Source organism: Thalassophryne amazonica, chromosome 3 (genome assembly GCF_902500255.1).
Source record: "Thalassophryne amazonica chromosome 3, fThaAma1.1, whole genome shotgun sequence".
Lineage (NCBI taxonomy): Eukaryota > Metazoa > Chordata > Actinopteri > Batrachoidiformes > Batrachoididae > Thalassophryne > Thalassophryne amazonica.
In genome coordinates, this window is record NC_047105.1 from 52,154,882 (window position 1) to 52,169,491 (window position 14,610).

Consider the following 14,610-nt stretch of genomic DNA (forward strand, 5'->3'; position numbering starts at 1 on the left):
CTACAGGGCACATACAGCACCAGTGCCAACTTGGCCCAGCAGTCCCCTCTTATCTGGCCTTAATTTAGCTGATGTGCAGGAGTTGAAGACATTGTGCAAAAAACAATAAATCAATGATAGACCTAAAACTGTAAATTTAACATAACATTCCTGAGTGCTTAGAACATCTTGGCTGATGTAAAATACAATATGGTTGGTATTGATATTTCCCAAAAAGCATAGCTGAAGATCACCACTTTTCAATAGGTTTCTGCTCCATCCTCAGATGCATCACTGACAGTAACATGATGAACATACCTGAATCTATTCAAGGGATAATGTATTTCTGTCATCACATGGTCAGACAGACAGACAGACAGGTGGATGAATAACTAAGATGGCAATATCCCTTTAACTGTCAGTGGGGGGAATCAAAATGATCCAGGATCTGCAACTGGCTCAAAATCCAATCAACTCTTCATTGTCCCAAAACCTACCTCTCTACTGAATGTCTTTAACATCTGTTAAAACCTTTTGAGATATCCTGTTTGACAAATTCAAACAAAACATACGAATTAAAACAGGCTAAGAGGTGGAAGGGATAGACTGGAACCTTCTTTTTAATGACATGTTGGTTTTTCTCTGTAAGTTTTATGGTTACTTTTGTGCAGGTACCTTCAACTTTAACCTAATACACTTCTTGTCTGGTACTCAACAGTTTTTTCAAAGTTCTTAATTTTTAACATCTTGACCTATATTTCTGGTGAAATGCCCCGTTTGACTTTGTATGTATGTGTGTATATATATATATATATATATATATATATATATATATATATATATATATATATATATATATATATATATATATATATATATATATATATATATATACACACACACACACACAGTGGTGGGCACCAAAAAAGTTAGCTTTGATAACAGCTAATCAGCTGACTGACAAGTTATCTTTTATAAAGCTAAACCGATAAACCACCCAAAAAATTATCGGAAGCTATAGCTAACCGATAACTTTCAGTATTGTTTCCAATACACTTGCAACTACTAACAAGCTGATTTTGAGTTTTAACACCAGAATTGCTTCTGGTAGCATCAAAGGTGACCACAGACCCAAACAATGAGTCAGCATTTCTGTTTTCATGCGCCCTGCCCACTGCTGGAAGCTCCTGTTTACTACATAGCTTGCAGCAGTAACAGAGTTGAGACTAGCAGTGAAACTCAACTCTCTACTCAATAGAGTGTCGCAGTGAGGCAGAGGTCTTGGAAAATAAAGCAGTGCTGACTTATGGTTTTGATTTATAAATGAAATTAATACCAATAGAATAACTCCATTAATGCAAAATTCTGTCATTTGTACAAAGTTAAACTATAACATATATGTTTTAATTTTAAATAATGCACTAATTCTTAAGTTTTGTAACAAACACAGACAGATGCCAAAGGGGTTATGGGTAAATGAGCCTCCGCTAACACTGATTAGTTGACTCATCCATTCTATGTAAAAACCAACACGTTAATGTGAGGTGTGTGTGTGTGTGTGTTGGTGGTTACATATTAATGTGCTTTTGTAAAATATACCTTTTTTTATTTGTTAAAAAAAACATTTGCAAAAAGTTATTTGACGACTGTCTGATAGAACCGGGGTCAAAATAAATAGAACACTGCCATCTATTGGCGTCGAGATGCTCATACTGCCATGAACACTACTGGCCAGTAGATGGCAGTAGCGGCCGTGAAAACTTGCCAAAACAAAATTCCAGCTACTCTGTGTCTGCTACGTTTAAGATGCGTGCAATTTAATAAACACAACCTGAATTTCAGACATCTTATATATATTACTCTGGAACAAAGACAACAGACAGTGTTTGACATAAACAGGACTCTAAAGAGCAAACAGGAATCGATTGCAATGATTCCAACTGAAAATAATGGAGAAGCAACCTGGGCTTCTTCTGGCATTTTTACATAAAACAAACACAATAACAATGTCTATAAACCCAGAGAATATATTCATGAGAGTTTTAGGCACAATATACAAAGAGCTTAATGCTGTTGTCCATGTGGAGCCTGATCAGAGCGTCTCAAATGCATTTCTTCTGTCGTGAATGTACTGAGATTACCCATAATGCACCTGGACATAGCATGTCCACAATAAAACCTTCAAAATTAGTGCCTTACTTTAAAGCTAAAACATATATCTGATATTTTCACTTTATAAAACTTCAGACGTGACATTAATTTAAATAACTTGTCTGAAATTAGTTTGGTTAAAATTTTAACCATAAGTTAAAACTGTATGCCACTGGATGACTTGGGTGATATTGCCAGCATATCAGTATCAAAACATATGAGCTTTTTTTTTTTTTCTTTTCTGTGACCAGTTCTCCTTTGCCTGCAGAGGATAGAGTGGTTTCTTCTGTAACCAGCTCTCCTCTGTTTGCAGAGGATAGAACTGCACATCTACTGCAAAACATTAAACAGGTAGGTACTCAACTGATTTTAGACTTAATAAATGTTTGTAACTTTTAATCTTTGTTCACCATGCCTGCAAAAATATGTTAGCGGTTATTGGAAGATAATTGGTCCGATGATGGTTTTCAAAGTTATCTGAAAAGCAAATCCGATAATAAAAACATTAACTTTGATAATTAGCAGTTAGCGGATTAGCCATGCCTAGTTTGGGTGTCTGTTTCATTTATGTGCAGTTCATGCATTGTTGTATGGTCTGATTAAGTGGATTTCGGTTTGTGCTGTATTTGTGACTTCTCTTGCTGGGTGTTTCTTGCTTGGGCTTTATCTGTCTTTATTTCTCTTGTCTGTCTCGCTTGGTGCTTGGTGGGGGGCGTTGCACTCTGTTTGGGCCACACCCTGTTCTGGATCTTTCCACAGTTGTTTCCAATCTGTAGCTCATTACTTGGTGCATTTAAGCTTCACTGGTTGCACTGATAATTCGCCTGATTGTTGCGCCTTGTGCCATCGCTTCTAGCCTTGTTCCTTTGTGTTATTCAAGTCCTGCTGCCACGTTGTGCTTTGACCACCTGCCTGTTTATCCCAACCATGCCATTTGCCTGATGATTCTGATCTGTTTGCTTCTTTTGGACTGCCTCTCTGTGTGCCGGACCTCACTGATTAATTCAGTAAACGCCTCTTTGAACCTGAGCTACTGTGTTGAGTCCCGCATTTGTCTCCAGCCTTTCCTGTTCAACAAACGTGATAATATATATATATATATATATATAGGATGCCAGTCCGTCACAGGGCCACATATAGACAAACAAACACATTCACACGCACACCGACGGACAATTTAAAGTTTCCAATCCACCTAACCTGCATGTCTTTGGATGTGAGAGGATTATTGAAAAGTGTTGGGGTAAACATGGTAACATGAAGTAGCATTTTGCACACTGTCACATGCCAAAGGAAAAAAAGGAAAGGAAATTGTATTTAATCGAGTGTAATCGGCAATAATCAGTGTAATTTGACAGAAAATAGCTGGTAATACAACCCCAATTCCAATGAAGCTGGGACATTGTGTAAAATGTAAATAAAAACAGAATACAATGATTTACAAATCCTCTTCAAACTATATTCAACTGAATACACCACAAAGATATTTAATGTTCAAACTGATAAACTTTATTGTTTTTGTGCAAATATTTGCTCATTTTGAAATGGATGACTGCAACACGTTTCAAACAGCTGGGACAGTGGTATGTTTACCACTATGTTACATCACCGTTCCTTCTAACAACACTCTAAGTGTTTGGGAACTGAGGACACTAATTGTTGGAGCTTTGTAGGTGGAATTCTTTCCCATTCTTCCTTGATGTACGACTTCAGTTGTATTTTGCGCTTCATAATGCACCACACATTTTCATTGGGCGACAGGTCTGGACTGCAGGCAGGCCAGTCTAGTACCCGCACTCTTTTATTACGAAACCACACTGTTGCAACACGTGCAGAATGTGGCTTGGCATTGTCTTGCTGAAATAAGCAGGGATGTCCCTGAAAAAGACGTTGCTTGGATGGCAGCATGTGTTGCTCCAAAACCTGGATGTACCTTTCAGCATTGATGGTGCCATCACAGATGTGTAAGTTGCCCATGCCATGGGCACTAACACACCCCCATATCATCAGAGATTCTGGCTTTTTAACTTTGCACTGGTAACAATCTAGATGGTGTGTTTCCTCTTTTGTCCGAAGGACACGACATCCATGATTTCCAAAAACAATTTGAAATGTGGATTCATCAGACCACAGCACACTTTTCCACTTTGCGTCTGTCCATTTCAAATAGCTCAGGCCCAGAGAAGGCGGCGGCGTTTCTGGATGTTGTTGATGTATGGCTTTCACTTTGCATGGTAGAGTTTTAACTTGCACTTGGAGATGCAGTGATGAATTGTGCTAACTGACAATGGTTTGCTGAAGTGTTCCTGAGCCCACGTGGTAAGATCCTTTACACAGTTGGTTTTTAATGCAGTGCCGCCTGAGGGATCGAAGGTCACGTGCATTCAATGTTGGGTTTCAGTCTTGACGCTTATGTGTAGAAAGTACTCCAGGTTCTCTGAAGCTTCTGATTATATTATGGACTGTAGATGATGGAATCCCTAAATTCCTTGAAATTGAACATTGAGAAACATTGTTCTTAAACTGTTGGACTATTTTTTCACACAGATGTTCACAAAGTGCTGATCCTCACCCCGTCTTTGCTTGTGAACGGCTGAGCCATTTGGGGATGCTTCTTTTATACCCAATCTTGAAACTCACCTGTTTCCAATTTGGTGTCCTTTTAGCATTCATCAACTTTCCCGGTCTTTTGTTGCCCCGTCCCAACTTTTTTGAAACATGTTGCAGGCATCCATTTCAAAATGAACAAATGTTTGTTTGCACAAAAACAAAAAAGTCTGTCAGTTTGAACATTAAATATCTTGTCTTTGTGGTGTATTCAGTTGAATATACAGTAGTGTTCAGAATAATAGTAGTGCTATGTGACTAAAAAGATTAATCCAGGTTTTGAGTATATTTCTTATTGTTACATGGGAAACAAGGTACCAGTAGATTCAGTAGATTCTCACAAATCCAACAAGACCAAGCGTTGATGATATACACACTCTTAAGGCTATGAAATTGGGCTATTAGTGAAAAAAAAAGTAGAAAAGGGGGTGTTCACAATAATAGTAGTGTGGCATTCGGTCAGTGAGTTCGTCAGTTTTGTGGAACAAACAGGTGTGAATCAGGTGTCCCCTATTTAAGAATGAAGCCAGCACCTGTTGAACATGCTTTTCTCTTTGAAAGCCTGAGGAAAATGGGACGTTCAAGACATTGTTCGAAGAACAGCGTAGTTTAATTAAAAAGTTGATTGGAGAGACTTATACGCAAGTGCAAAAAATTATAGGCTGTTCATCTACAATGATCTCCAATGCTTTAAAATGGACAAAAAAAAAACAGAGACACATGGAAGAAAACGGAAAACAACCATCAAAATGGATAGAAGAATAACCAGAATGGCAAAGGCTCACCCATTGATCAGCTCCAGGATGATCAAAGACAGTCTGGAGTTACCTGTAATTGCTGTGACAGTTAGAAGACACCTGTGTGGAGCTGATTTATTTGCAAGAATCCCCTGCAAAGTCCCTCTGTTAAATAAAAGACGTGCAGAAGAGGTTACAATTTGCCAAAGAACACATCAACTGGCCTAAAGAGAAATGGAGGAATATTTTGTGGACTGATGAGAGTAAAATTGTTTTTTTTTGGGGGGGGGGGGGTCCAAGGGCCGCAGACAGTTTGTGAGACGACCCCCAAACTCTGAATTCAAGCCACAGTTCACAGTGAAGCATGGTGGTGCAAACATCATGATATGGGCATGTTTTTCCTACTATGGTGTTGGGCCTATATATCGCATACCAGGTATCATGGATCAGTTTGGATATGTCAAAATACTTGAAGAGGTCATGTTGCCTTATGCTGAAGAGGACATGCCCTTGAAATGGGTGTTTCAACAAGACAATGACCCCAAGCACACTAGTAAACAAGCAAAATCTTGGTTCTAAACCAATAAAATTAATGCCTCGCAGATGTGAAGAAATCATGAAAAACTGTGGTTATACAACTAAATATTAGTTTAGTGATTCACAGAATTGCTTAAAAAGCAGTTTGAACATAATAGTTTTGAGTTTGTAGCATCAACAGCAGATGCTACTATTATTGTGAACACCCCCCTTTCTACTTCTTTTACCAATAGCCCAATTTCATAGCCTTAAGAGTGTGCATGTCATGAATGCTTGGTCTTGTTGGATTTGTGAGAATCTACTGAATCTACTAGTACCTTGTTTCTCATGTAACAATAAGAAATATACTCAAAACCTGGATTAATCTTTTTATTCACATAGCACTACTATTATTCTGAACACTACTGTAGGTTGAAGAGGATTTGCAAATCATTGTATTCTGTTTTTATTTGCAGTTTACACAACTTCCCAACTTCACTGGAATTGGGGTTGTACTAAGAACTGTGATTTTGGCTAATTTTTTTTAATCTGTCCTGATGTCTTCAATTTTGAAATTGGGACGTAAAGCGAGGCCAAAGATCAGTACTGGGAGGCTGCCCTTAGATCTATTTTCAACTCTTTCCATGTATCTGCTGAGATAAAACCCATCTGATTGCTCTCGCTTGTCGCTTTTGTTATTAAAATGGAGTTATGTTGTGTGGCGGTTCTTCTTCCCTGGCGTATCCAATATAAATCACTATGACAGATTGTTCTGTTGCTGGGATGAATGTGGCTTACTGGACTATAATTTAAGCTTTGACAGAAATCAATTCTTCTTTCTCGACCTTTGTTGTCATGTTCTGCCCTCGGTTTGGCCGCGCTGTCTTGTCGAGGACTTACCCCCCTTCGCTTTCTCTTGTCCTCTGTGTTCTGCTCCTGTTTCGCCTTTTCCCCCTGAAGGGTGGGAGACCTTGTGGGTGGAAACCACAGTGCTGAGGAGGAAGCTCTTGTTGCTGGAAAGTCTTGTCAGGCTGCTGCTTCACACTCGGCAGGTGTGCAGTCGGTCAGTCACCATTTAGCTGGATGTCTGAAACACCTGCAGCCTCACAGTTCCGGACCAGCTGTCAGGCTCACAGCGTTTTGATGTGTTTGCATGTGAACATATGCTTCAAAATCACATTCTTCCTCTCATATTTCAGCTCTTTCCCTGTGCTCTGTCACACCTCGCTCCAACCTACTCTCTGATCTTCTCTGCTCTTTTTCTTCTCCTTAAATGACCCCGTTTTTCCCCTCTCTCTGACCTCTCATGTTTTAATCCTGCTGCCTCTCTTTGGATTTGCTTTGCTCTCTTCTTCATTCTTTGTTTGAAGTCTCTGAATCCCCAAATTGTCTCTGTGTTGTTGTCAGTGTTGCTGCACGAGGAGGTGGCCCAGCTTCAGGAGGAGGTCCAGCTGCTGAGGCAAATGAAGGAGATGTTGAGTAAAGACCTGGAGGAGACCCAGGGAGGCTGCTCTTCCAACGTGCTCTCTGCCACTGAGCTGCGAGTGCAACTGGGTGACAAGGAGCAGGAGCTGGACCGTGCAAAAGAGGCCTTACAAGGTCAGGATCTGACACAGGTGTCGCATCAACATCGCCTAATGAAACCAAAGTCCCCGTTTACCGTGTTAACGAGAAAATCCGTCTGTCCAGGTGTTGCTGTTCCACTTTGTGCCCTTTAAAGTTCTGTCACACAAGAAAAATGCTTCAAAACTCAGTGTTTATTCCTTAAACTGATCTCAACTTAAAGAAAACAAATTTTGACACCTATTCCTGCAAATTATTTCTTTGTGTTTCACTTTTCCATCACACCTACAATTTCCATGTAGCTTAATCTGTTGTAGGACGGCGTAATACAGCTTCAAAGTGAGCGCCCGTGTGACTTACGTAAGCCTGAGTTTAAGAACCCGTGTGAGCCAAGCAGAGGAAATTTTGTGACCAGTGTTGCGTCTGCTTGAGCTCGAGGTGTGAGCTAAGTTGAAATTCTGTCACCAAACTGATCATTTAAGCTTTACATATGCAAATGGGGGGGGGGGGTCTGGAGGAGGGGATTGGTTCCTCAGGTGAAGGGTGAAGCTCTAACATTTGGCTAATGTTTAAGACGTAGCAACTGGGGCAGTGTAACATCATTAGTTGAAAACAATATTCCATTCAACAGATCTTGTCATCTGGACGGGCCGATCCACTCAGTGCTTGTGTTGAGCACAACGGACCGTCTCGTACCATGATATGTGGTTCTGTCTGATCTTGACATTTGATCAATTCTGCCCAAAATTGAACCACATTATCCCTGATTAGTGCACAATCCTTCTGCCATGTTCAAACCATGTTGGCTTTAAACATTTATGAGCTTTGGTTTGAACTGTCAAGGTCAAGCGGTCATGTGACCAATAGAAAAGTTACAAATGACTTCAAGGTGGAGTTTAATAGTAACAACAGGTGTATGTTTAACCAATTCTTCAAAGGACAGGAATTACAAGACAGCGACTGTCAGCGGAGGCTTTGTATAACAACCTGCAATTGGACTTTTGCACCCTACATTTTTATTTTAACTTTAGACCCCATAAGAGTATGGATCTAAATCAAGGCCAAAAGTTTTGTAATCTGAAAATAAAAAAAGATTGAAAAAATAAATTTTGAAACTGAAAATTCAATGTTTGTTCTTAAATTTTATAATCATTTAAAAGTATTATCAAAATAAAAATAAGTGTAAGATATATTTTTCAGTTTAAATACATTTTTGATTCAGTTCTGTAATTTTTTGATCAAATAATTTATTTTCATTCATATTTATTTTTTTTTACCTTCAGATCTTTTTTCACTTTCAGATCTTATTTTTTCAGTTTCAAACTTTTGGCCCTGTTCTGGCGTGGGAGGGTGTGGCTTCAATTGAGAGGGGTGTGGAATTGTGAGTGACAGGAGAGCAATCAGTCCTCACATGATGTTGCTTTCAGGAAACGTGGATAGTTTGATACCCACTTTCCCCTGTGCATTTTAACAGATGGGAATGCACCAAATTGCACCATTTTCTTGAAAATGGTGCAGTTTTGTCCCCCAGACCCCCCAACTATATGTCTAAATATGTCATAAACTTTATTTACATTAGTTATGAAGAAATACAAACAGTATGGCACTCTATGGTAAATCTGTGTGGAGTAGACAGCTCTCAAAAACTGAGTGACTGTGCAATAAGGTGAACAGTGAGGAAAGCCACCAAGACACCCAGACAACCCAGAAAAAGTTTTAGGCTTCTGTGGCTGTGATTGGAGAAATTGTGCATAGTGCAAATTCTGCGTTTTGTATCTCCAGTTATTCAGCTTCATGATGAAATGGTATAGAGGAGGGTCTTCTTTCACTAAAACATCAAATCTTGGCTTTGCATCTCAAATGTACCTTCTGGCAAATTGTAGGTGAACTTTCAGGTCTTCTTTTTAAGAAAATCCTCCTCTGCTCAACTACAAAGTAGTTGTCCTGTGTGGATGTGCTGAAGGCAGGACATTACTCATGTGAGAGATGTTTGTGTAGACTGTCACTGGCAAACTATTCTGCTCAGTTAATTGCAAAAAAAGCAAAATGTAATGGGAAAAATTCCAAGAGGGATGAAAGTTCACCTGTTGCTGTGAAAATTCAAGTACCTCAGTTAAAAAAATACCTTTGTTTCTACTCAGAAATTAAAGTTGAAATCATTGTTTTTTGTTTGTTTGTTGTTGGTTTTTTTTAACCACATAGTGTACGAGGTCTGTGAGAAAAGTGTCCGACCTTTTTATTTTATGCAAAAAATATATGGATTTGATTCATATGTTTTTACGTCAGCCAAGCTTGAACCTTCGTGCGCATGCGTGAGTTTTTCCACGCCTGTCGGTTGCGTCATTCGCCTGTGGGCAGGCTTTGAGTGAGCACTGCTCCACCCCTCTTGTTGTTGTTTCATTGCGAGGAAATGGTGGAATGATTTGGGCTTTTTTTCCATCAGAATTTTTTCAGAAACTGTTAGAGACAGGCAGCTGGAAACCATTCGAAAAATTTATCTGGCTTTCGGTGAAAATTTTGCGGGCTTCACAGAGAATAAGGAGTGTTACTACAGCTTTAAGAACGGCCCACAATGGCGCATGGCGCGCCGCGCTCCGAGCCGCCATCGACAGGCAGAAACCACCAGATCATTTCTAAATGGATGGCTGTGTGAATCCGGGACTGTTGTGTGCAATTTCTCTGGTTATCACAAGAGCTGGACATCAGCCATTTTCTGGCAGACTTCACGTTTAACAAGAGATTTTGTCATGGAAAGCCGCGCGGAGGCTTTGCGCGTCAGACAGATTCGCTGATGAAGCGAGACAAAGGAACACCTCCGTTTTGGAGTGTTAGAGGACAAGTTGGGACATGCCTATCTCGGCTTTCAGTGCTTACCAGTCGAGTGAGTATAAGAGAAATTGTGGAGAGCTGGGCATGTCCCAACTTGTCCTCTAACACTCCGAAACGGAGGTGTTCCTTTGTCTCGCTTCATCAGCAAATCGGTCGTGACGTGCGAAGCCTCCGTGCAGCTTTCCATGACAAAATCTCTTGTTAAAAGTGAAATCTGCCGGAAAATGGCTGATGTCCAGCTCTTGTGATAACCAGAGAAATTGCACACGACAGTCCCGGATCCACACAGCCATCCGTTTAGAAATGATGTGGTGGTTTCTGCCTCTCGATGGCGGCTCGGAGCTCAGCGCGCCGTGCGCCATTGTGGGCCGTCCTTAAAGCTGTAGTAACAGTCCTTATTCTCTGTGAAGCCCGTAAAATTTTCACCGAAAGCAAGATAAATATTTCCAAATGGTTTCCAGCTGCCTGTCTGTAACAGTTTCTGAAAAAATTATGATGGAAAAAAAGCCCAAATCATTCCGCCATTTCCTGACAATGAAACAACGATGAGAGGGGTGGACCAGTGCTCACTCAAAGCCTGCCCACAAGCGAATGACGCAACCGACAGGCGTGGAAAAACTCACGCATGCGCACGAAGGTTCAAGCTTGGCTGACGTAAAAACATATGAATCAAATCCATATATTTTTTGCATAAAATAAAAAGGTCGGATACTTTTCTCACAGACTTCGTATATGTTTTAGCTGGAATTCTGATATATGTAACCTTTCTGCATTGTGTAACTAATTGATTGTCTATGGGTCAACAGTGGTTCAAGAAGACAATTTCTCAACCTCTTAAGCCAATGCAACTATTTTTCTCTTGCTGTCATCCCTCAGTCCCACCTTTTTTTTTTTTCTTTTTTTAACGGCTAAGTTACAAACTCAACTTCAACAAGAAGTACAAGTATCTAATGGTTGACACTATAAATTTGTTGTCAGCATAGATGTAGGAAGTGGGGTTTATTTAGGGGAGGCAACACCCAATTTTCCTGAATTTCAGAAACCATCAGAATTCATTAAATCGCCATAGATATTTGTATAATAAAGACCAATGATTAAATTATGTTAGCTACAAAGTAAAAGAGATTCAGCAAAACCATGTAGGCTAGTCTATTCTTTATTCAGAGTGTTCATGCATACATTTTCTTATGCATGTTTAAAATACAAAACTCCCTCCACTACAATCAGATGCAGGGACACGTTTCTGCCCCTTCGCCTCCTACGTCTGTGGTTGTCAGACCTCTTTGAGTCAAAGCGAAGACATAAGTGGACATGACTAAATGGGGCTGTAATGCTTTACAGTGTTCCAAATGTGACAATAGGGAAATGCTTTGTTGAAAATTAGTTTGTTTTTTGTTTTTTTAATTGCTTTCCATTCTTTTTAATTATTTGCACTATTATATACCCACCTGCACTTTTATTAGACTGGTTGAACACAAAAGTGCTTCAATTGGTAACACTCAAATGAATTAGGTTGGTCCAAAATAACTTAAGTTGTATTTATGCCAACTTGTTAAGTTCATTTGAACCAGCCTGATTCATTTTCATATTCTTTTATCAGTGTGATGTGTTCTGCTTTCAGTTTATTTTCATTTTCAATTTATTTTCATTTATGTAGCATCAAATCACAACAAAGATGCCTCAAGGTGCTTCACACAACTAAGGTCTTACCTTACCAACCCCCAGAGCAAGCACACAGGTGACAGTGGAAAAGAAAAACTCCCTCTGATGATTTGAGGAAGAAACCTCAAGCAGACCAGACTCTGCTTGGGCCATGCAACCGACACAATAGACAATACAGGAAATTATACAGGAAAGTTTTGGAGATTCTGTTCAATATTTTTTGGCACAAATCTAATCTCATAGGTATTTATTTAATTTATTTATTTATTTTTTTATTTATTTTTTTTTTTTTTATTTATCTATTTATTTACTTTGCCTTTGTTTTGTGAGGATATTCAAAGCAGACAGAGATACGTTAGTGGCACACATATCAACATAGTCTATCTCGGAAATAGATGTCGCCTTTGATGAGCAGCCAAATAGAAGCCACATTCAGCTCATTTTTAATTAAAAGCCATCAGTCATGACAGGGATGCTTTACTTTGAAGTATTAATGTGTTATTGTATGCTGGGCTGATCGTGTAAGAGTGTATTGTTTTCATTTCTTTTAAACTAGCCGTCCTCGATGACCCATGTAGTTAGATCACACTCACTCACTCATCTTCAACCATTTATTCCAATTATGGATCACGGGGGGGGGGCTACCACAGCAGTCATTGGGCGTGAAGTGGGGTACACCCTGGACAGGACACCATTCTGTCGCAGGGACACATAGACAGACAAACACATTCACGCCTGTACCTACGGACAATTCAAAGTTTCCAGTTCACCTAACCTGCATGTCTTTGGATGTGGGAGGAAGCCGGAGCACCCAGGGGGAACCCACACAAACACGGGGAGAACATGCAAATTCCATACAGAAAGGCCACAGGTGGGAGTTGATCCCATCACCTTCTTGTAGTGAGGCAACAGTGCTAACCACTAAGCCAAGCAAAATGTCTACAAATGATACAAGAGTCACTGAACAGATCAGGATCAAGCATGCATACATTTTAATATTTGCCTGCAGCATAAAAAGGATACAGATCAGTCAGTTTAGCATTTAATTTATTTGGATTAAAAAGGCTTTGCACAATTCATTCACAGGCATTAAACTGTGCACTCATATGTGGTGTTGTGCAACTGCTGAAAAACAGGTTTGATTGTAGACTACAAAATGTTTAGAGGCTGAACGTTGACAGGAGGAATGCCATCTCGGTGACACGTGTGTAGTTATGCAAAGTACGGGTTCCAGCCTAGTTCTTGTGTTGCAGGCTGTTCTGAGAGAGTGTTGCACTTCTAGTGTAAGAAAATTAAATTTAAAGAAACACTCTGCACATTTCATCTGAAACAAGTAAAGCTTTTCTTTTCACAGGATTACATAATGTGTTCTGGGCCATTTCTGTGTCAAAGCACACTGGCTGTGGCTCTTTATTCGCCAAAGACACACTGCCACCTAGTGGCTATGAGCTATGGCTGCAAAATCTTGAGTCTCACAAAAGGATAAACATTCCCTTTTGGATGCATGTTGTTCAGTGTTGTGACAGTAGAACAGATAGATTGCACTTTGGTGTGTGTGTGTGTGTGTGTGTGTGTGTGTGTGTGTGTGTGTGTGTGTGTGTGTGTGTGTGTGTGTGTGTGTGTGTGTGTGTGTGTGTGTGTGTGTGTGTGTGTGTGTGTGTGTGTGTGTGTGTGTGTGTGTGTGTGTGTGTTTTAGCTATGAAGGCTGACCGTAAGCGCCTAAAGGTGGAAAAAGTGGACTTGGCGAGTCAGATGCAGCAACTGTACACAACACTGGAGAGCAGAGAGGAGCAGCTGAGAGAATTCATACGCAACTATGACCAACACAGAAAGGTAGGACCTGCAACCACACAATCAGCACCTGTGCAACCATCTGACACCACTGGATTAGCACAGTCTCAGCTCTGTGACCCTGAGTCACATATGAGTAAAAAAAAAGTACACGCTTTAAAATAGATTATAAAATATACAACACCAAATCATACCAAGTTGGGTTGATATGGAAATTTTTTAAAAAATCAGTGGTACTTATATTTACTTTGACTTCTGTTTCATTGCAGGCAGTACAAACCCAAAATATTTCATGCTTTTTGCTGTCGACTTCATTTCATTTGTTAATATCTATCAGTTCCTGCATTTCAGCCCTGCAAAACAATAAAAAAAAAATTGGGTCAGGGGGCAATTTAGGGGTAGCAATGGGGGGGGGATGTCAACAGGTGATTGTAATCATGATTTGATACAAAAATAATATCCACAAACGGTTGCGTCTATGACAGGCAAAGATTTGCAGAGGCTCTTCAGTTTGTCTAAAAATTAATCAGAAAATTATTAAAATGTAATTTACACTTCTGTGATGGCAGCATGAAAGGAGAAAAGTACATTGAGATTTTGAAACAAAATTTTCTGTCTTCAAGACTAAACCTTTTCCAGGGACATGTATTGGTCTGCAAGAATGCAACAGCACATATTACATGGCTACAAAATAAGTGGGTACGAATATGCGACTGACCTGCCTGCAGTCCTGACCTGTCCTCAACAGAGAATATATGGAGAATTTTTGAAATGA

General features: G+C 39.8%; 1 protein-coding gene across 6 annotated transcripts in view; it reads left to right on the plus strand.

Moving 5' to 3' along the window:
* The window catches only part of kaznb (kazrin, periplakin interacting protein b), a 465,815-nt gene that overhangs the window by 420,676 nt on the left and 30,529 nt on the right, over positions 1–14,610 (plus strand). For all 6 annotated transcript variants that reach the window (XR_004559532.1, XR_004559533.1, XM_034166256.1 and 3 more), the window contains exons 6-7: positions 7,398–7,589; positions 13,741–13,877. Coding sequence is in view for 4 of the 6 variants with exons in the window: in XM_034166256.1 (XP_034022147.1) it covers positions 7,398–7,589; positions 13,741–13,877 (329 nt within the window). In the remaining 2 variants the exon portion in view is untranslated. The remainder of the gene's footprint in view (positions 1–7,397; positions 7,590–13,740; positions 13,878–14,610) is intronic.